General features: G+C 35.9%; 2 protein-coding genes across 19 annotated transcripts in view; one reads left to right on the top strand and one right to left on the bottom strand.

Moving 5' to 3' along the window:
* Window positions 1–14159, bottom strand: part of ODF2L (outer dense fiber of sperm tails 2 like) — a 37093-nt gene extending 22934 nt beyond the window's left edge. For 4 of the 8 annotated variants that reach the window (XM_060622470.3, XM_060622476.3, XM_060622471.3 and 1 more), the window contains exons 1-6: window positions 13811–14159; window positions 5816–5948; window positions 5043–5168; window positions 3328–3387; window positions 3132–3203; window positions 2272–2388 (exon numbers count right to left, since the gene is read on the bottom strand). In XM_060622470.3, the coding sequence (XP_060478453.2) occupies window positions 2272–2388; window positions 3132–3203; window positions 3328–3387; window positions 5043–5168; window positions 5816–5948; window positions 13811–13989 (687 nt within the window). In that variant the 5' untranslated portion in view covers window positions 13990–14159. Of the gene's footprint in view, window positions 1–2271; window positions 2389–3131; window positions 3204–3327; window positions 3388–5042; window positions 5169–5815; window positions 5949–8000; window positions 8164–11966; window positions 12068–13810 lie in introns of all 8 variants that reach the window. The other 4 variants (XM_060622473.3, XM_078451729.2, XM_060622474.3 and 1 more) reach the window with 3 other exon arrangements.
* Window positions 13871–21084, top strand: part of LOC132670880 (calcium-activated chloride channel regulator 2) — a 65537-nt gene continuing 58323 nt past the window's right edge. For 7 of the 11 annotated variants that reach the window (XM_078451723.2, XM_078451722.2, XM_078451724.2 and 4 more), the window contains exons 1-2: window positions 14173–14507; window positions 16356–16570. The gene's annotated coding sequence lies outside the window, so the exon portion shown is untranslated. Of the gene's footprint in view, window positions 13957–14166; window positions 14508–16355; window positions 16571–18090; window positions 18180–21084 lie in introns of those variants that run through there. The other 4 variants (XM_078451728.2, XM_078451727.2, XM_078451720.2 and 1 more) reach the window with 3 other exon arrangements.

Raw genomic sequence — 21084 nt, 5'->3', positions numbered from 1 at the left:
CCTCTCCCCCAGCTCACGATCTGTCTCTCTCTTTCTCAAAAATAAATTAAAAATTAAAACAAAATAATAATAAATAAATAAATACATCTTAAATAAGATTTAAAGACTTGTTTTCTTTGAAAAGTGAACTAGGTAGATTATGAAAAGTAGCAAAACACTCTTAAATAGTCTTTAGAAATGTATTTAAACTAAAAACAAAAAAATCCCATGAAATGTTTTCATAAGTAGTTGGAGGAAAACAAGAATAAAAGCAGTCCAAGTCTACTGAAGACTCCACAGGAAATACAGCTGTCTTCCTCTAAGAAACCACAGGGTGTCACCATCACACCATAAATAATTGCTACACTTTCAGCAGTAAACCATTTTCAACACCAAAGGTGAAATAATTTTTTTTTTTTGGAATAAGGTTCTAGCCAGGACATTCTCACTAGACTTATCCTATCTCACATTTGATCACTATTAGGGAGTATACCAAACTACCAAATTATTTTTATAGTTTCAAAATAAATAACTCCTCACAGTCTTTTGACAAATGGACAGAAACATAAAGTCAACTACTTGTCTTTCCCTATTTCCAAAGTACTATACATGCTGCCCATTATAAAGATACTTATTCTGTGTCTTCTAAATTGTGAAAATATTCTATATCTAATTGTTATATAAAGATCCAGAAAGAACTGGGTTCAAAGGATCTTTGGGATAGTTCTCACAGAACTAAAATACAATTAAAAAATTTTTAAAGACCTACATAACAAACTGACTCAACTGAGTCAAAACTAAAATACTAAATAACTGAAATTTATGTTAACAAAGTGAGTTCATTATCTTTGAATTCAAAAAAGAACCTTGTGAAACCTAATGGAAGAATTCAACTCTGATCCCCCAATTAATGCCTTAAATTCCAAAACTGTGTTGGAGGAAATGTAGAAAAATCAGTAACCTAATGCAACCTCTTTTAATTATTTCTAAACAGCGGTATTTTTGTAAAGGAATTTAAACTCAAAGTATTGAGAGAATGTCACAGCAAAATCTTAAGATTTTGTCTTATATTCGCTCTCTAAATTATCATATAAAAATTGCTAAAATTAACTTTAAAAAATCATTTAATATTCCATTTTTAAATTGAAGAAACATATTTTCAAAAACTTCCCCAACTGCTCTTTGAGGACCGAATTAAAACTTGTGAGATAAAGTGTGATAGATGCTTATCTGAGGTGTCAGACCACATGCATGCTATTGTAAATACCATAACAGAGGAAGGCAATATCAACTGCCGCTCATCTGGGATGCCCTAGAACACCACGCAAAGGACAAAGGGGATCCATGTGGGAAAGTGCTCAAAAGAACATGTAGGAGGACAAAGGACAAAATTCGCATTCCGCATAAGCCTGCTTAATGTCCCTTTACTGGGCAAAAGCTCTTCCTCCTTGAAGAAAAAAACCCAAAACATCCCAAGTGAAGTCTTGAAACGCCACAAGTTGCGAACACCTGCAAAAGCAAACAAATTTAACACAGATGTGCTCACATTCAATAGGGGCTATCTTTGCACACTTTCCTGAAAATGAGAACAGTGTCTTTTCCTTCAGCAAAAAAATAATGACAATAGATCCAGTTAGCTTGTGTCATATCACAGAACCTCAAATTCTTCTTTCAAAATGCCTGTGAGGTTTCCAAAAGAATATTTAAACCAGAAACCGAGTTTAAACCAAAAAGTTCCCCTTGATTACACTGCTAAAAAAACTGCATAACAAGAATGCTACTCAGTTTTCTAAATACCAAAGCTGGGTCAACTGATTTTAAAGTTGTTACCATTAATGACAAAAACAAAATAATAAACGTTTACTGACTGCCTACTAATGTGAAAGTATATATTTATGTGTGGATGTAGAAAATAGATAGAATTCTATATACCAAAACATTAACAATGGTTTGGGTATTTTTAAGTTATTTTAATTTTCTCCTTTGTATGTTACAAATTTTCCACAATAAACATAAATTAACTATATAATGGGAAAGATTTTTAAAGATATTCAAGCTCTAGAAATCCTTCCTAGACTGGTACTAAAGAGAGAGAGCATTTTTATATTGGGATTTGGAATCAAATCTTTGGATGAGCCATAAATCTTAAGATTTGCCTCAAATATGTATTTCCCATGGCAACACTTAGATTGAATTTTTCCCAAACCACCAAATTCCAGAACTAAGGAAAGGCTTTATAGTTGTTCATTAATTTTATCACTTAAACTATAAAAGTGAATGAATATTTATAACCTTTATATATTCTTTCAATTTATCATTCTCTGCTTCCTTTTTACGAATTTGGAGCTGTAGTCGTTCATGTACTACTTTTACTGATTGTGAAAAACGGTTTGCTTTCAAAGCATTTGCCTATAACAGAGAAAACAAACAAAAAAAATGTGTTACTTCTCAAAAATCTTTAACTTTATCCATACTTAGACATGATCTACAAAGTTAATAAAAAGTACCACTGTAAATTAACCCTGATCTCCCCCATTATAAATATATTTTATATAAACTATGGGGCTATTTAATCCTCCCCCCTCTTATTTAATGGTTCCTGATAATCTCCTTTTGAAAAGTCCTATCTATCCTAAGTAAATTATATCTAAAATGCTTCTACAGGGGCACCTGGGTGGCTCGGTTGGTTAAGCGTCCGACTCTTGATTTCGGCTCGGGTCATGATCTTATAGTTGTGAGATCAAGCCCCATATTGAGATCAAGCTTCATGTTGAGAGTTGAGAGTGGAGCTTCCTTTAGATTCTCTCTCTCTCAAAATAAACAAACATTTAAAACTAAATAAATAAAATGCTCCTACAAACACCAAAATTCCTCAGTTTATACTAAAATTGAAATACAATACAAATTTATGCATAGTTCCTAATATATAGTGATTTATGCCAATTAATCTGACCTAAGTATCATAAAAATCTTTAAAAAAGAAACTGAAAAAAAAAGATATTTCATAAAAACTTGTAAAATATCCAAATAATCTAAAAACATTTCTGGGTCTGTTTTTGAGGATATGGGCGCCAGAATGTAAAGAGGGAAAAGAGGGAGTCGAGGGAGTCAATATTGAGAAAAATGATAAATTAAGCTCAGAATCTGCTTACCTTTTCATTCTGAAACAAACAAGAAAGTTCTTGAATATAGGTCTCCTTTTCAAGTAGCTTCTTCTTAAGATTCTTCAGCAAATATAATGTAAGAGTTAGAAATATCACAATTTGGATAATGTTGACTAATTTTATAAATACAAGCAGCACATACATAAAAAATGTCAGAGTAGACACAAAGTGTAAAAAGACTTACAGTATTTTCATTTTCATTATCAGTTAGCTTCTCTAACATGCTGGATAAACTGTCCTCTACCTATAAAAAAAAATATTATAAATCAGTGCTCACAAACATATTTCTCTACGTATAAAAGTACAAAGAAGAATAAGCATCACTAAAGAAATTAATATGGACAACTTTTATGCACAGTTTAGATTTTTTAAAAGGTCATCAGATGGATTTTTGCCTGAGTGTTCCAAATCATTTTGTGTCCACAATTTATGAAGTTAATTATATACCTAATTTCTAAATAACACCTCAGACAGTAGAAGCCAATGGCATAAAAACCACAAAAATCTGGGGTGCCTGGGTGGTTCAGTCAGTTAAGTCTCCAACTGCAGCTCAGGTTATGCTCTCACTGTGGGTACAAGCCCCGTGTCAGGCTCTGTGCTGACAGCTCAGAGCCTGGAGCCTGCTTCGGATTCTGTGTCTCCCTCTCTCTCTCTGCCCCTCCCCTGCTCACACTCTGTCTCTCTCTAAGAAATAAACATTTTTTAAAAATCTTATACACAAAGACACTCATGGTGCTGTTTACAAATAGGTTAAAAAATATCAGCAAACTTAATTCTATCAAGAATTTTTTTTAAAGAATTACAGCACATCAGTAAAAGAATTCTAAGTAGACATTTTAAATGAGAACATAGGAAAATGTTTATTTATTTTAAGGGTCATATTCCTGCTTGAGAAGGTGAAAAAGCTTTGAATTTCTTTCACCCAAAGGCATTTATGCCATGTACAAATAATGCAAAATTGTACACATACTTTCAGAGGGTTCATGGACTGCATAGAGCCCACTCTTGGATTCTGTAAAGGTACACAGTGGATTGCCTGGCATACAAATATTTTCATTTCTGTTGGGTATATACCATTTGTAAGTGAATGTTCACAGCAGTTTTATGCATTATAGCCAAAAAGCAGAAGCAACTCAAACGTCCATTAATTGAGAAACAGACAAATAAAAATGGTATAGCCATACAATGAAATATTATTCAGCAATAAAAAGGAAGTGCTGACATGTGCTACCACATGGGTGAACCTTGAAGACTATATTAAATGAAAGGCAGTTATGAACAACCACATATTATAGGATTCTATTTATGTGAAATGTCCAGAATCAGTAAATTCATAAAAACAGAAGTAGCTATTAGGGTAAGGAGGGGCTGGTGGGGGTGGGAGATAGATGAAAACGCTCACAGTGTGGTGACTGCTACACAATTCTGTGAATACACTACAAATCACTGAATTGTACACTTTAAAAGGGTGAACTGTATGGTATGTGAATTATCTCTCAGCAAACTGTTACCCTCAAAAAATAAAAGAATATATAAACACAGTGGTACAAAGTAGCTTAAATTCTAAGAAAATTTTACTGTAATCAGCTGAAATGAAATATAACAAATGAAAAATTTTGAGATAGAAGATACATTTTGTATAAAAACATGCTGCTTTCATGTAGAACAATTTGTGAAATACTAAGAGTCAGGGTTAGTTTAATGATTGCCATTTCAAACAAAAATTCAGGAATTCTTTCCATTTCAAATATACCAAATTTCAAGTTTCAAATCCTAAAACAAGTATTTAGGATATAGGCCAATGAAAAGTATGCTCATAATTTAATTTCTACAGTTTCAGAAATAGTAAACCCATCAAGTGAGAAACAAATCTATTAAATTAGTGCTTAGGGTCCTTACTTGTTGGTATTCTGTCTTTCTAAGAAGATGTTCTAAAGCTTGTTTTACATGTTTAAAAGTGTCTAATTCTTTTGTTAATTTTTCTTTCTGTTTAGCAATCATCAAATTGAATGCAAAAAGATTAGCCTGACAAAATATAAGAACCACATACACATTTTAAGATACAGTATTAAGACACTCTAAAATACAATGTTGCTATTATCAAATAATAGTTTTTTCTAGTAACAAAATCATTTTTGCACATAGTAAATTTTGCCAAGTTTATTAATAGTAAATAGGATTGTATATCATACATTAGAGTAATGAAATCAAAATAGGGCTTAAGCCCTAAAGTATTTCAGGCATTTATTTTAATAAAACTAATAGAATACAGTCTATTTTGTCTCTAATTCAAAATTTAGTACACTGAAATTAGAGAATACAGGTTTCTATTCCCTATAACACTATAGAAAACAGATCTGTTCATCTCTCAGAATATTTTAGTTTACATTTACTCTTGGAAAAGTTGACTCTCTAGTTCAAATTCAGGTAAGTCAAGCACCAAGGTATACATTTTCTAGCTTAGCTTCTTATCAAGGGCATGCCTGAATTATCTTTGAAGGAAAGAATTGCAGTTAATGACACAGGAATAAAGAAGAATCATAAACCTGCAATTTTTTATATCAAATACCAGCATATGAGCATAACTACGTTAATAAGAGGCCACAGGTAATGCATTCTGAGTATTATGCTAGCTTTCCATTTTATAAGATGTTCACAAGTCAAGTACTCACATTTTCAAAACTAATCTCTTCAACGGTATCCTTAAATAATGGCAAAAATAATTCTACAGAACAGGTTGCCAATTCAGCTTCCTTAAATGTTGCTTCCAGTTCAGTCTTTTCATTTAGGATGTCGTGCTTTCCACTAGATGTGTACAAATAAAATTTAAGTTAAATCTGTCACATATTTATGCAAATATAGCACAGCTTGACTAAATATTACAGTTCTACAAACTGCTCTCCAAAATGTAACAGTAAATTGTCACTGAAAATGTATGGAATTTTTCCTATACTCCCCTATTTTTCTATACCTAATATACACAGACAGTTTTTAAAACACTGAGATATGTGAAACACAAAACCACCAACAGCAATGTTTCACTGTGCTACCTGATAATTATTGAACATCTCTTTTCTAGTTTGTAAAATGACTTGTGAGAATGTGTATGTCTTTTTTACTTCCCTTCCTTCTCCCTACTCTAAACCCAAAAGATTTGCCTTACTCCCAAACTGTTTCTTTTAATTTACTGTTCAAAAAAAAAAAAAAAAAAAAACTCCAAAGAATAAATAAGCTAACCAAATGAAACACAAAAAAACTGAGCTCTCCAGATCTCAAAAACTCCTTCACACTTGACTTTATAATGATCACCATTCAAAACAAAACTGTTAACATTTGCCTTCTTGATTGCATAGGCATTACTGTGCATCACTGTAAGAAACGTTTCTTTGGTCACATTTTACACCCTGAAATCAGGATGCTTCTTGTAATCTTTGTTAGTCGAGAGGCAGTCCTGAGCAGTCTTTCCTGCACATGCCCAGAACTTACAGAATAGATGGCCAGTGCTTTCAAGAACACATGCCAGAGATGGGATGCACACTTTTTAACCCCTAAGAATGCAGGGTCATAGAGGGATTGAAGGAGCTGGTGAAGCAAGAATGCTTAGCAACATTCCAGAAGCAAGACTCTAATACAGGCTTACTAGATAGCATAATTAAGAGCCCAACACCAATAAATTTTATTTCAGTTAAAGATGCTCCTAAGAAATGCCATATGACCAATACTCTCAATAGCAAGGAAAACTCTGAGTCAAAAAGTGACCCAGAAGAGTTGGATTTTGAGTATAAAAAAAAATTTTAAGAATACCATACATTTCATTTTTATATAAGCACAGAGTTACTTGAAGTTAAAAAAAAAAAATCTAAGTTTGAAGGAGTTTTTTCACGATCTATAAATAAAATTCCATGTGATAAGAAAACACTGTGTCTTTCTTTAATAGGCAGCTTTTTTCTTTCTTTACAAAACATAACATAATGGCTCATCAACAACTGATGGCATCTTAGAGGCTATGTCAGAAAGCAGATTGCGTTCTTAAGCACTGGGCCTAAGAGGTTAGTTATAAATGACAACTGTCCATTATTAAAACCCATGGGCAGAAGAAAGTCAAGAATGGTTATATATGACCAAAGATCATCGTCATTGAAACAAGCTAAACTAGAGGCTGGATTATACTAGCAATAGTCACAATAATGGTGTTTTAAGACTGTCATTTTGGTGAGCAATGAATCATACAAATAACAAGTATATTCCTGCTCTAAAGAAGACAGCAAAATATGACAGCTATTTGTTATATGGCAATGTTCCAAATGACAGTGAATTGATACTCATCAACTACATTTCCAGTGTTCCACAGTATTTATACTTTCATTTACCTTAGCTATAATAATTCTCAATAGGTAAGGTTTTCATTTTCATTTGCTTTCATTAAGATCCCAAAAAACCAGCCAAATTCTGCCAAATGAGTACATTTGTGATGAGGTTAAATAAATACATGAATTACTAGATTTGAAGAAGACACTCTTGGAAGAACGCTGTATTTGATTCAAATAATTTACCCTACAGACAAAACATGAAACCCTGAAATCAGAAAATTAGATATCCCCTGCTAGCATGGAGAATACCAGCTGAGGGGCACCTGGGTGGCTCAGTCAGTTAAGCGTCCGACTTTGGCTCAGGTCATTATCTCGCGGTCCGTGAATTCGAGCCCCGTGTTGGGCTCTGTGCTGACAGCTCAGGGCCTGGAGCCTGTTCCAATTCTGTGTCTCCCTCTCTCTCTCTGCCCCTCCCCTGCTTGCGCTCTGTCTCTCTCAAAAATAAACAAACCTTAAAAAAATTAAAAAGAAAAAAAAAAAAGAATACCAGCTGAGATGACTTTCACTGGCAGGCTGCAATAAACGTTCATTCTCTGGGGTACTTTTAAAATGAGGACATAGTTTTTCTGAATGACTTCCATCAATTGCAGATTTCTCCATAAATCTGGTAAATGGATTTATAAGTGGCATCCACAACAACTTCTCATAAGCTGAAAGTTATGAAATATTTTAGTCATTAAACTTATCATTTCAGTAGACTCTTTTTTCTGTCATTACCCTGTAAAATAAAAATCCTAAACAAGTATAAAGAGTAATATTTCACAGACAAAATAGAAATTATAACTGCTACTCATTGTGATACTAATTCAAAAAGTATCAAAATTGCATTGCACAACCATTCAACAATTGCCAGTCCCCACACACGTTTTCCAAAAGGCCTGTTATTTTCTACATAACAAGAATGTAGAAATTTTTATTAATCTATTTCTTGAGTATTATAATATTTTAATTCAGTCAAACTAGAAAACAAATATAAAAACTATGGTTAACTCTGGTCCTCAGTTTCATTGTATCTACCCAATAGGAAATGTAGGTCATTTACACCTAGAATAGCAGAAATTTAACATACTTTTAAAGTATTTGGCAACAATAGCCACAAGGAAGATTAAGTTATTCTTTTGAAAGTAGATCTTTCAAAATTAAATTTATTCCTATCTCCCAGCTCAATCTAGGATATTCTTTAGTGATAATAGATGACAATACTTCTAAGTTTTACTAAACAACTGTTTTCACTCAAACTTAGAGATGTCATTTTTAAAAAATTTTTAAGTTTATTTATTTATTTTGAGAGAGAGAGAGAACAAGTGGAGGAGGGGCAGGGAGAAAGAGAGGGAGAGACAGAATCCCAAGTAGGCTCTGTGCTGTCAGTGCAGAGCCCAATATGGGGCTCAATCTCATAAACCCTCAGATCATAACCTGAGCCAAAATCAAGAGTTGGACCCTTAACCAACTGAGCCACCCAAGCACCCCAGATGTCATGTTTTTAAATATGAATACTCATAAATATCTTCAGAACTGTTCCATTTTAAGTAATGTTAGTGCTTTAGCAATCATTAAAGCTGTGTTTTCATAACTCCATTATATGATCATGTGTCTCCCTGACTTCATCTGTCTCCCTGATCATGTGACTCCCTGACTTAAATCAAATGTTATATTTAAGATTTTCTGCATGTTTTCAGAAATATGTTACCTCTTTGTAATTTATTTTTATAAATCTGCATTATACAATACATATGTTCAAGAAATTTCAATACTTTGGGTAGATGTGAAGAAATTATAGGTTGAAAATTACTCATAATAAAAAAAAAAGAAAATTACTCATAATATTTCCAAATTACAGGCACTTCTAAAGTGTTTGTAAAAATGCATCTACTTTTGTCTGAAGTTTCTATTTATCACCGAGACAAATATTTAGGATATAGGCCAATGAAAAGCATGCTCGTATTCTTGAAATACCAGCAACTCATGTACGAGTGGAACTGCTAACTAACCTACCGATAGTCCCAGACGATCTACTTAAATGCTGCAAACATGAAACATCTGTTAGTAGGCATAATGATATTGTGAGCTATCTGAAGTCTAGAAGAATTTAAAAATATACAGATACACAAAATCAAATGAAAAGCCAAACCTAACAGTGAAGAAGACTATGATCTGGATAAGGCACTGCAACCAGTAGTACGATCATGTACTGAGTTGTTTGGTTCCAATAGCTACCCCACTCACAGAGGAACTGGTCTTTACTCTCAGCCATTCGCTTGTTTAGAATTTGTCTCTCTGCACATTGGCATCTCAAGAAAGAATACCTTATTTATATTTGAATCCTCAGCACCTACAAGCCTTATAACAGCAAAGCAATAATTGAAGGAGAGAAGACTCAAGGTTGAGAGCAGTTAATGTGATGAATCAAGACAGTTGCTTTTTAGTTATTCACCTCACTGATCCATCTTTTTAGGGATCATTAAAAGAAAAATGTTTCCTATATTTGGAATAAAAGTTTGAAAATTAATGTAAGAGGATTAGGGGTCTTCAATTTGTAGACATATTTTAAAAGATTCAGTTTGGCATCAGTATTTTAAAAGTAAGTTCTCACTTGGCTTTGTGGGTTATTGGTAGCTACTTATACATTTTTTCTAAAGTTTTATCATAAGATGAAATCATACAACATTTTTCTGCTTCACCTATTAAAAAAAAGTAACCATGTCTTACCTTAAAGAATAAACAAAGTTAACACATTGTAAAAAAAGAGATTTTAGAATGACATTTAGCCCAACATTCAAAAAAAAATGTTACCTTCATTACTGATTCTTCAAAACATAAAGAACTGTGTAAGTCTCAGACATTTCCATAGAAATGATCAACAATGATATTCTTACAACGTAGAAGTATTTTCTAGGATAAAAATTGTTCAAAGGTTCCAAGGCATTCCGCTATTTTTGTGTTGTGACAGTATTATAATAACCAAAACCATATGAGTGCCGAAAAACAATGTAATAATTTTCTTTAGCATAGAAAGTCCCACCTTTATAAAAAGTGCTATCATTTTAGTGGACCAAACGTATTCTTGTATGGAAAAGCAGAGGTTTCACAAGAAAATGCTTTCAATTACGTGGAATGTACTGCCAAATGACAAATACATTATACTTCTGTACAACTTGGTGGTGAGACAAAGACATACTCTGCACACATATTTAATAATCAAAGCCCTAAAGATTATCAATTTAAATATATTTTAATGTTTAAAGAATTGAATTTCCTATACAAGGATGACTTTACCAGCCCCCTCTCAAAAGGGCATGTACTTAAAGCTTTTTCCAGGCGTGGTCATGGTTTATGCTGACCCAGCCACACTCATTAAACTATGTTCCATTTTGGCCAACAACCAGCATTTGAGGAATGGCTGTTCAGGGACTGTAATGCTGGCCACGGTCAGGGAAAAGAAAGATCCCAGTTCATGACCTTCCTTAGCATCTAGATTGCTCTAAGTAAGCAAACCAGCTGCAGACAAATATGTATTTAAAACTAATCTCTCTGGAGAAAAGCATAAGAATCTCACAGATTTGAATTTGTTTTGCCAAACATTAATTCTTGGAAAACCAGCTCCCATTGGCTTCAAACAAAAGCACACAGCTCCTATTGAAAAATTCACTGAAATAGTCAGCAAAGAACACAAAGTAGATATAGGAATGCTGCTCGTTTCTCTCACTATATCTACACACTAGTCAAAGTTCACTAGAGAAGAAATTGTAGAGTCCCGCAGAACAAATGTGAGTGTGGCAAAAAGGAAGAGAAAAAGGCATTCTAGGTAGAAGGTGAAGCACAAGCAAGAGGAAGGAATCATGAGGGGACATGATTTGTAAGCACAAGTGACAAAGGATGAGACTGGACACACTGACAGTGGTCACTATATGCCAAGCTCAAGAGCTTGAATTTTTTCCTAAGCGTTAAGACAGACCATGAAATCAGTTTAAGCAGGGTAATAACAGACCAGAAGTACCTCTTTAAAAGGTAAATCCAGTGGTATTTTGGAGAATGGGCTAGGTATATGGAGGGGGAGAAACGTAGAAGCAATGAAACTGGTTACTAGGGTCTCAGAGAGATGAAATTCCAACATTCATTTCCTAGAAAAAATTTTGAAGAAATCAAAAGTTGTTTCCACTGGTGATAAGAACATGAAAAACAATGAAGGAATTAGAATAGCAAGAGGTCAGCACAGACCAAATATGACACCTCATTTACCCACAACCATCTGAATGGATTGTTCCACATATCTGTTCCAGAAAATGACAGCTTATCCCTTTAAATACCACAATTAACCTACTATTTAAAGAAAATCTTCTGGAAGTATTACTTCTTTTTCAAACAGAGTACAAGTAGCCTAAATGCAATTTAACCACTCCTTAATGACTCAGAGGCGGCATATTAAAATGAAAGAATACTGGGCCAGACTCACCCGTTCTTAGTCTTGGGAGCCACCCAACATGGACACCTCTTAGCCACAGTGAGCATTAGTTTTCTCTTCTACAAAATGAGAATAACCTTTGCCAGCCAAAGCTGTGGGGAAGTTTGAACAGATGAAGTAGCACTTACAGGTGGGGGTTTTGTTTGTTTGAATGTTTTTTTAAATGTAAGGTCCCTTTGGCTCACTATTGTGGCTGCTTTTCCCACCAGGTCTTCTTTTTAATTTTTTTCATCTTGGGGCGCCTGGGTGGCTCAGTCGGTTAAGCGTCCGACTTCAGCTCAGGTCATGATCTCACAGTTCGTGGGTTCGAGCCCCACATCGGGCTCTGTTCTGACAGCTCGGAGCTTGGAGCCTGTTTCAGATTCTGTGTCTCCCTCTCTCTCTCTGCCCCTACCCTGTTCATGCTCTGTCTCTGTCTCAAAAATAAAAAATAAACAGTAAAAAAAAAAAAAAATTTTTTTAAATAAATTTTTTTCATCTTAAAAAAAATCATCCTGACTCAATCACCATTCCTTAAATCACTTGTAGGCCTGAGTTATCTGTATAAAACCAACTTTTCAAAACAATTCAAGATCTATTCTTTACAGAACCATTACAACTCTTCAAGGTAGTCATAATTTGAGTACTACTAAACCAGATCCCAAGGGGGAACAATGGACTTGCAAAAGAACTGAGCCCAGGGGGTAGATGTTACATCAACCTCATTGTTGTGCTCAGTTCCTTGGGTCTCATTCATTTGTACAATATAAACAAAGCCATTTTCTCATACCTTTGGGGTTTTGGTGATACAAAAACTATATTATTTATACACATAAACTGTGAAAGTAGAAGAAAAAGAGAAGCAGAAAATGGTCCCTAGCTGTTAAAGAATTACAAACATGAACATGACATGCTTATTGTAAGCGTAAGGAAATCAAACTAATTTTAAGACAGGTTTTCTGCAATTTGTTCCTTTAACTAACCAAGTGGTGTTTAAAAGGACTCCAAGAACCTCATTCATTCCAAAACACCTGAAGCCTTACTATGAGTGACAGGGAAACTTTGTCTCCGAAATAGACTTTATCCCAAATACCAGCCCCACTGTGGCTTGGTTTTCTCAATCAACAACAAGCACTCCTTACTGACTATACTCAAAACCTGGCATTGGTTTAATCTCCTTTATTACAACCACTCCAAAGTGATTATTATTACCCTCATTTTCCAGATAAGGAAACTGAACCTAGGAACGTTAAGTGGTCGGTCCCAAGGCCACACATTTTAAGGGGTTTCCTATGGAGTCTGGAAACCTAGAAGGAACATGGAGGCCTTAATTTCCGAGGCTTCCTGGAGTATTCTTCACTTAGGTGCCCCAGGGCCTACTACAGTCTGGTATATTATATAGTGGTCGCTTAAAAGCCAGCCAAAAGAGTAAGAGAGCCGGCCGGGTATGGGCTTAGTTCTGGATAAAACCATCGACTAAAACTTGCCCCTGTGTCCCAAAGATCACACCCTCCCTAGTAGTACGAGCCTCGATGCCTTTTTCCCAGCCCAGGCAGTCAAGTCTGGGGCAAGTGGCAGGTATGGGCAAAAAGGAGCTAAAGTCTAGCGAGAGACTTTCACTTCCGGGACCCACCACAGCCCCGGCCACCAGAAACCCGAAGGGTGCCCGCGGTAACCACAAAGAAGCGGTCCAAGCCCAAGCTTCCCCCTCCCCAAAGCGTGCCAACGCCCCCACCCTTGCGTCAGCACGCCCCCGTGACGTCAGCCCGCCGCCGCTCCGCCATGGAAGGAAGGGGTCCGAAGGAGCTGGCAAGATGAAGCTCAGGGAACGTTAGTGGAAATCACGGCCAGCGTACCTGTGCTCTCCAGCCCTGGGTCGGCTAGGAGAGAGCGGGACGCAGGGGGAAGTGCAGTAGGTGAAAGCTAGAAAAGAAGTCAAAGGACGCGAGGTGGCAAGCAGGCGAATTCCTAGAACCGCTTGCGTGGAAGAGTGCCCATCCAGGTGCAACTGGACGAAAACGGAGCTAGTAACCATCAAGTAGCTTCTCTGGCAACGGCTGCCCCGCCCCTTCCGCCGAGCCGCAGCCGGCGCAGCCAATTGGCTGGGCTCGGGAAAGCAAGTGCCGGCGTCTGTTGCTATTGGTGGGAGTGAGGGAGGGGGGATGGGGAGAGGCGCTTTGTCATTCAGTTGCTGCCCTGGGTCAGATTTTCCCGCCCGCCGCCCAAACCTTTTGTTTTACGAAAAGGCAGCACTTGTGTGTAGTTACCAAAAATCTTAACTGAGTTCAACATAGAAAGGGAAATAAGGCCGACTGGTTCCGAATTTTTCTGACACTCGGCCTGGAAGTGCTCTGCTTTTGCTTTTTTAAAGAGATTTGAAGAAGCCAAAGCAACCGCGACTATAAGAAACTTAGTTTTAAATTAAATATATGGTACTGCCGTTTAGCTGAGATCCTTCCCCAGGGCTCTTTTATTCTCCTGTTAAATGTGGGAGCCGGACCGTGATCTCCAAGGCGCCTTTCAGATCTCCGATCTCTGACCTACAGCCAACTGGTATGATTTATAAACTCCTGAAGAAGCAAGGCGAGATTTAAATTGAAAAGTAAAAACTCTCCACCTCAACTTAATGCTCATGTTAAGTATGACACACCATCATATGAAGTACACAAATAGAGCAACTATCAACTGAGCAATTTAACCATGACAAGGCATACCTCGTTATTGGTTTTACTGAAGAATCTTTTCCATTGATTCCAGCAAAGCTTTTTTTCCCCCAGTGCTGAACGTCCAGCAAAAAGTTAATGATAGTTAAAAGTTCATAACTGTTCCATATGTGCAAATGCTAAAAAGCACTGAGGACTGGATCCATCTCTTACTGATGGGTCATGATCTCTGTCAAGTCATCTACTCTAGTCTGGGCCAGTTTCCCATTCTTTAAAAAAAGGAGGTAGTTGGACATGTGGAATTGGGGCAAGGAACGTAATTTTGAGGGTCTTTCCAGCACTTACCTAGGATTCTAGCTAACCTTGCTAGCCTGTCATAATAAGAAAAATAATTGTACGCAGAAGTTAGACTTCTTTTATTAAAAATACTTAATTAAAGGGGCGCCTGGGTGGCTTGGTCGGTTAAGCGTCCGACTTCGGCTCAGGTCATGATCTCACGGTCTGTGAGTTCGAGCCCCGCGTCGGGCTCTGTGCTGACAGCTCGGAGCCTGGAGCCTGTTTCGGATTCTGTGTCTCCCTCTCTCTCTGCCCCTCCCCTGTTCATGCTCTGTCTCTCTCTGTCTCAAAAATAAATAAACGTTAAAAAAAAATTAAAAAAAAAAAATACTTAATTAAATTGCATTGGTATTAGACGTGACCACCTTTATTAGCCATTCAAAGGGAGAAACATTCACAAAAATCTCAAGATGATTACATTAGACTCAAATTGACTATTTTAACCAAACTGTCCAGGTAAATATGGTATCCTTCATCCTCTAAATCTAATCTGTTCTAATCTAAGTTTGAAATCTGTTGGATAGTGAATTTTGGGGTAGAAAGCTCCCTTATTTTATATAATTTAAATGGAAAAAAAATTTCATTCCAGCGCAACCTAAACTGCCAATCAATTTCCCCAAATATCATTAAATACCGACTACCTATGAAATAATCCATCAAGGATTTCTTCATAATTTAAAGTAGAGGCCAGCATACTTTCTCTGTAAAAGGCCACATAGTAAATATTTTAGGTTTTGTGAATTATACAGTCTCTGTCATACTTTACTCTGCCAATGATGCATAAAAGATGTCATTGGGGATATAGAAATACATGGTTTCTCTGTGTTGCAGTAAAACTTTATTTACAAAAATAGATACCAGGATAGATTTGGCCCAAAGGACATTGTGTTCAGACCTCTAATATAAAGCATTTAAAACATCAAGTATGTCATAAACATTAAACTCATTAGTGTGCAGGATGCAACAATGCAATATTGGAGAAGTAATTTTGTTTTCCTTCCTCTTGGGAAGAAATATATAACGTAAAAATAGCAAATAGTGAAATATTAAAGATACTTGATAAATAGAAATAAAACTTAGCAAAATAAAAAAGCCATTTAAAACACAGTTTGGTTGTGTAATAAATTATTTTCATAGGGTTTATCCTCCACTCTGAATCACATTCTTTCCAACACGTTTTGGCTTTCTTTTGCTATTTTAATGAACTTAGTGGTTTAAAATAACAACCATGTGGCAACAGCTGGTGTCTCTCATCCAGTTGCAACCAGACTGCTGCTGAGGCTGGAATATCCAAGATTATTTATGTTTGGTGACTTGGTGGGTTCAATTGGGAGGCTAAGGCCTCTTGTATTGTATCCCTGTGGCTCTGCATGTGGCCAACTTGAGCTTTTATTCATGGCAGGTGCATCCCAAGAGTGAGTGTCCTAGGCAACAAAGGAAGAAGCTGCAGATCTAAGGCCACACAAGTTACACAGAACCACTTCTGCTGCAGTTTTCTATCTAAAATATATCAGAGAACCAGCCAAAATACAAGGGAAAGAGTAAAAGATTCTGCCTCTTTTAGGACAGTGTCAAAGTCACATCAATGGAAAGAATTTACTGCACACGGCATCTAAGGTATGTGCTATTTCCTGATCATCAAGTTCTATCAGCACGGTATCCTAAATGTAGTAGACTAAAGTGATATCCATAAGTTGATGAAATGATCATGGTCCCTGTACACTAAAGTAGGACAGAGAACTAGAGAACTAACATAGCCCTTATGTAAGGCAATAAATTCTCTGACATTGTCTCACTTCCAGATAAAATCAAACAATTTCCTCTGTTCTGTGCATACTAGGATGAGTAAAAGACATTTGCCAGAGTGATACCTGCATGCTAGGTGTTAAAAATTGTGTTTATTCCGGGCACCTAGGTGGCTCAGTCAGTTAAGCGTCCAATTTGGCTTAGGTGATGATCTCATGGTTCATGAGTTCAAGGCCCGGGTCAAGCTCTGTGCTGACAGCTCAGAGCCTGGAGCCTGCTTCAGATTCTGTGTCTCACTTTCTCTCTCTGCCCCTCCCCTGCGTGCGCTCTCTCTCTCTCTCTCTCTCTCTCTCTCTTACAAATAAATATTGGGGCATCTGGGTGGCTCAGTCAGTTAAGCATCCAACTTCAGTTCAGGTCATGATCTTACAGTTTGTGGGTTCGAGCCCTGCGACCAGCTCTGTGCTGACAGCTCCAAACCTGGAGCCTGCTTCAGACTCTGTGTCTCCCTCTCTCTCTGCTTCTCTCTCTCTCTCTCTCTCTCTCTCTCTCAAAAATAAACATTAGAAAAAGAATTTAAAAAAATAAACATTAAAAAAATTAAAAAATAAAAAAGAAGTTGTGGTTAGTCACCTGATAAAAAGACTGCATATGGATCCACATTTTAGATGACCCATTCATCTTCTACCCAGACTGAATAGAAGGTTAAATGGGAATGTGGTGAGAATCACCACTCAAGCATCTTTAAAGTCTTTGATGGTGGCAATAATCACTAGAATTCCCCTAGAAATATGGTATGGATTTTGGTTTACTTTCTCGGTAGAAAAGGGCCATTCGAGGGCCTACTAATTGGCCTTCTGATTATAATAGCTATGAATGAAGAAGCAATGCCAAGATGTTGTAAATATGAAGTTCAGGTCTCTTTTCATCAGATCTAGCAATTTTTCATTTCAAGTATAGGGACACCATAATCAATCACCCACTGCTAAAGATCCCTCCTAGTCTAACAACTATGGTTACTGTTCTGGCCCTGCTTCCTATAATGGTAACCATAGCTATCTCATCCCTGATGGTTAAGTGCTCTCACTTGGCGTCTGCCACTTTGAGAGCCTATTATTTCCCTTAGGGAATTAGGGATCCTATTTAATTGCAGCGTGTCCTAACTTCATCCCTGGGCTCAGAGGACAGCAATATTTTCTCTCCCTTACAATATTTTCTCAATGCATTATTGAAGAGAAGGTCCTCCAGGCCTTTTTAGGACACAATTGGCAATAGGTGACTGGGTCACACATGATAAATCCATTCCAATCATTCTATCTCCTTAAGTCTTCTAACTCAATCTTCTAAAATATATCATGAGATTTCTAGCATCTCAACTGGATTTAATGCAGGCCACCATTGGACCCACGTTTCAACCAACCAAGCAAACCTTTAACCACTCCCAGATGCTTAGGCAAGCATGGTGAATCCATGGTCTTTGGTAAGTATATCCATACTGATAATTTCGATCTCTTCGAAAATTAAATTCCTTCATCACTAGTCTAACACTCTTGAGATTCATTATCATATTCCATAGGTTTCTGCCAATATAAATAAGCAAAATCTTGCACATTTTTTTTGTATGAAAGACTTCTCCCAGGTCAGACTTTTTACTTGTGCCCTGGAATATATTGAGATCTAACTCTGTAGATCTATGGTTCTAATAATACTGGCATCTAGTAGGTAGAGGTCAGGGATGCTGCTAAACATTCTACAATGCACAGAACAGCCCCTACAACAAAAACTTATTCAGTCCAAATGTTAACAGTGCTAACATTAATCAATCCTGCCCCCACATAGAGGCCACTAGCAACTTATGGCTACTGAACATTTAAAATGTGAGTAGTCTTGAGACATGTTGTAAGTGCAAAACATGATTTTGCATATGAAAAAAGAATAAAATATCTTCATTTTTATAATAATCATTTGTTGAAATGATAATATTTTGGGTATGTTGAGTTAAATAAGATATATTATTAAAATTTAAATTTTGTTCTTTTTTACAGCTTTTAAGTTTGCTACTAAAAAATTAAAAATTATGTATATGGCCCACATTGTATTTTTACTAGATGGTACTGGTCTAGAGATGTAAAGAAGTGATAGCAGTGAATTATGGGGAGAATCAGGTACTCTTCACAAGGTTAATTCCTCAGATGAAGTAATTTCTGAATTTTCAAAGAAGACAAGGCCAGCTTTATAAGATAGAGAAGGAAGACTTCTTCAGACAGCAAAGAGCTCTTTAGGGTCTATCAAGGTGATAGAATTATCTAAGTACACTCTAACGGGTTATTACAATTCTCAAGATCCAACTTCTCAATCAGTGTCTTAATTTTTTACCTAAAAGACCTAGTGAGTCTGTTTATTCAACTTACCTTGGAGTTCAGTCTTTGACAGCATTAATAATTGATTCGGATGTGTCATCCTAGCAACCCATAGAGATATATTTCTAAGGAAATCATAGAAGCTCTCTGGACCTCTGAGCTTCTAACATTTTTAAGCATCTTAGTGCATTATAAACAGCAAAACCGCCCCTCAATCTTTGTATTCTTCATTTCTGCCATTCCCATGAAAGACTTCCATCAGTAGCTACTTAATTCCCGAAGCCTACAGGCCACTTTTAAATTCATGTATAATTTAAATTCAATAAAGTGTGCAGATATTAAGTGTTCAGAATATGAGTTTTGACAATTATACACACCCATGAAGCCACTACCTAAAACAAAATCTAGAACATTTACATGAACCCAGTAAGTTTATTTGCATTTCTTTCCAGTCCATTAACCAAAACTACCTTCACCCCCATCACACATGCATACTCTAAGACAACCACTTTCTAACTTCTGCCATTAGATGTTAATTTGCTCATTCTTGATTTTCATATACATGCAATCATACAATACATATTCCTTTGCATCTGCCTCCTTTCACTCAATACATATGTTTTTTTAGATTCATTTATGTTGTTGCCTATTTTGGTAGTTTGTTCTTTTTTATTACGAAGTAGTAGTATTCAGTTATCTGAATATATCACAATTTGTTTATCAACTCTGTTGACAGGTATTTAGTTATTTGCAGTTTGGGATTATCATGATTAAGGCTGCTATAGATATTCTTATGAAAGGTAGTTTATGAATATACACTTTCATTTTCTTATCTACAGTAGATAGATTTTCTTATCTTATCTACATTTTCTTATCTACCCAGCCAGTAGAATTGCTGGGTCATGTACCTTTACACATGTAACTTTACATACACATGTAACTTTACAAAAAACTTTACAAAAAAATGCTATATCTATCTCAAAAATCATTGTACCAGCAGTGTATGAGGGGTTCAAATGCTTTAATCCTTGCCAACATTTATTATAGCCACTTTTTCTGGTTAATTTTAGCTGTTCTAGTAGGTGTGAAGTGACATTCATTATACATTATTTGCATTTCCCTGATAACTAATGATGTTGAGCACCATTTTAATAGTTATGAACCATATGTATATGTTTTATGAAGTGTTATTTTCCCCAATTTTTTATTGGGCTGTCCTTTTATTATTGATTTGTAGGTGTTCTTTATGTTTTCTGAAAAAAATCTTTCGTGAAATATATATAATAATATTTTCTCCCACTTTGTACCCTGACTATTCATTTTATTAATGATACCTTTTAGTGAGCAAAAATTTTCAATTTTGATACAATCTAATATATCAACATTTTTCCTTTTATATTTTTGTGCTTTACAACTCTATATTTGTGAATATATTATATTTTTTCTAGACCTTTTATGATTCTAAGCTTTTATATTTAAATGTATGATCCATTCTGCATCACTTTTTTATAAGGAATGAAGCAGGTATCAAGGTTTACTTGATTTTATATAGATATCCAGTAGTTCTACCATGATTTATTTGAAAGCCTTTCTCTTCCACATTGAATTAACTTATTGCTTTTCCTGAAAATGATTAGACCATTCATGTGTGGGTCTACTTCTGGACCTTCCATCCTATCCATCCAGTAATGGATAATCAAAACATATGCCAACATCATATTCTCTTGACTACTGTGGTTTTATTTAAGTTTTACAATTAGGTTGACTTCATTTACCGTAAGGTAGGTTGTCCACAGGGTAAGTTAAACAAGGACTGAGCAAAGTCTTGGGGAACAAAAGGCATCACTTTTACTAAAGAGAAAGTGGGTGTCTTAGTTCAGGCAGCTATGACGAAAGAACTACTAACTGGGTGGCTTAAACAACAGAAGGCTATTGCTCATGGTTGTGGAGTCAGAGAAGTCCAAGATCAAGATGCCAGCCAATTCAATTCCTGGTGACCTCCTCCTGGTTTTCAAATGGATACCT

The sequence above is a fragment of the Panthera onca genome, chromosome C1 (assembly GCF_046562875.1).
Source record: "Panthera onca isolate mPanOnc1 chromosome C1, mPanOnc1 haplotype 2, whole genome shotgun sequence".
Lineage (NCBI taxonomy): Eukaryota > Metazoa > Chordata > Mammalia > Carnivora > Felidae > Panthera > Panthera onca.
The sequence above is the reverse complement of the archived record's forward strand: the minus strand, read 5'-3'. Positions and strand labels throughout refer to the sequence as shown.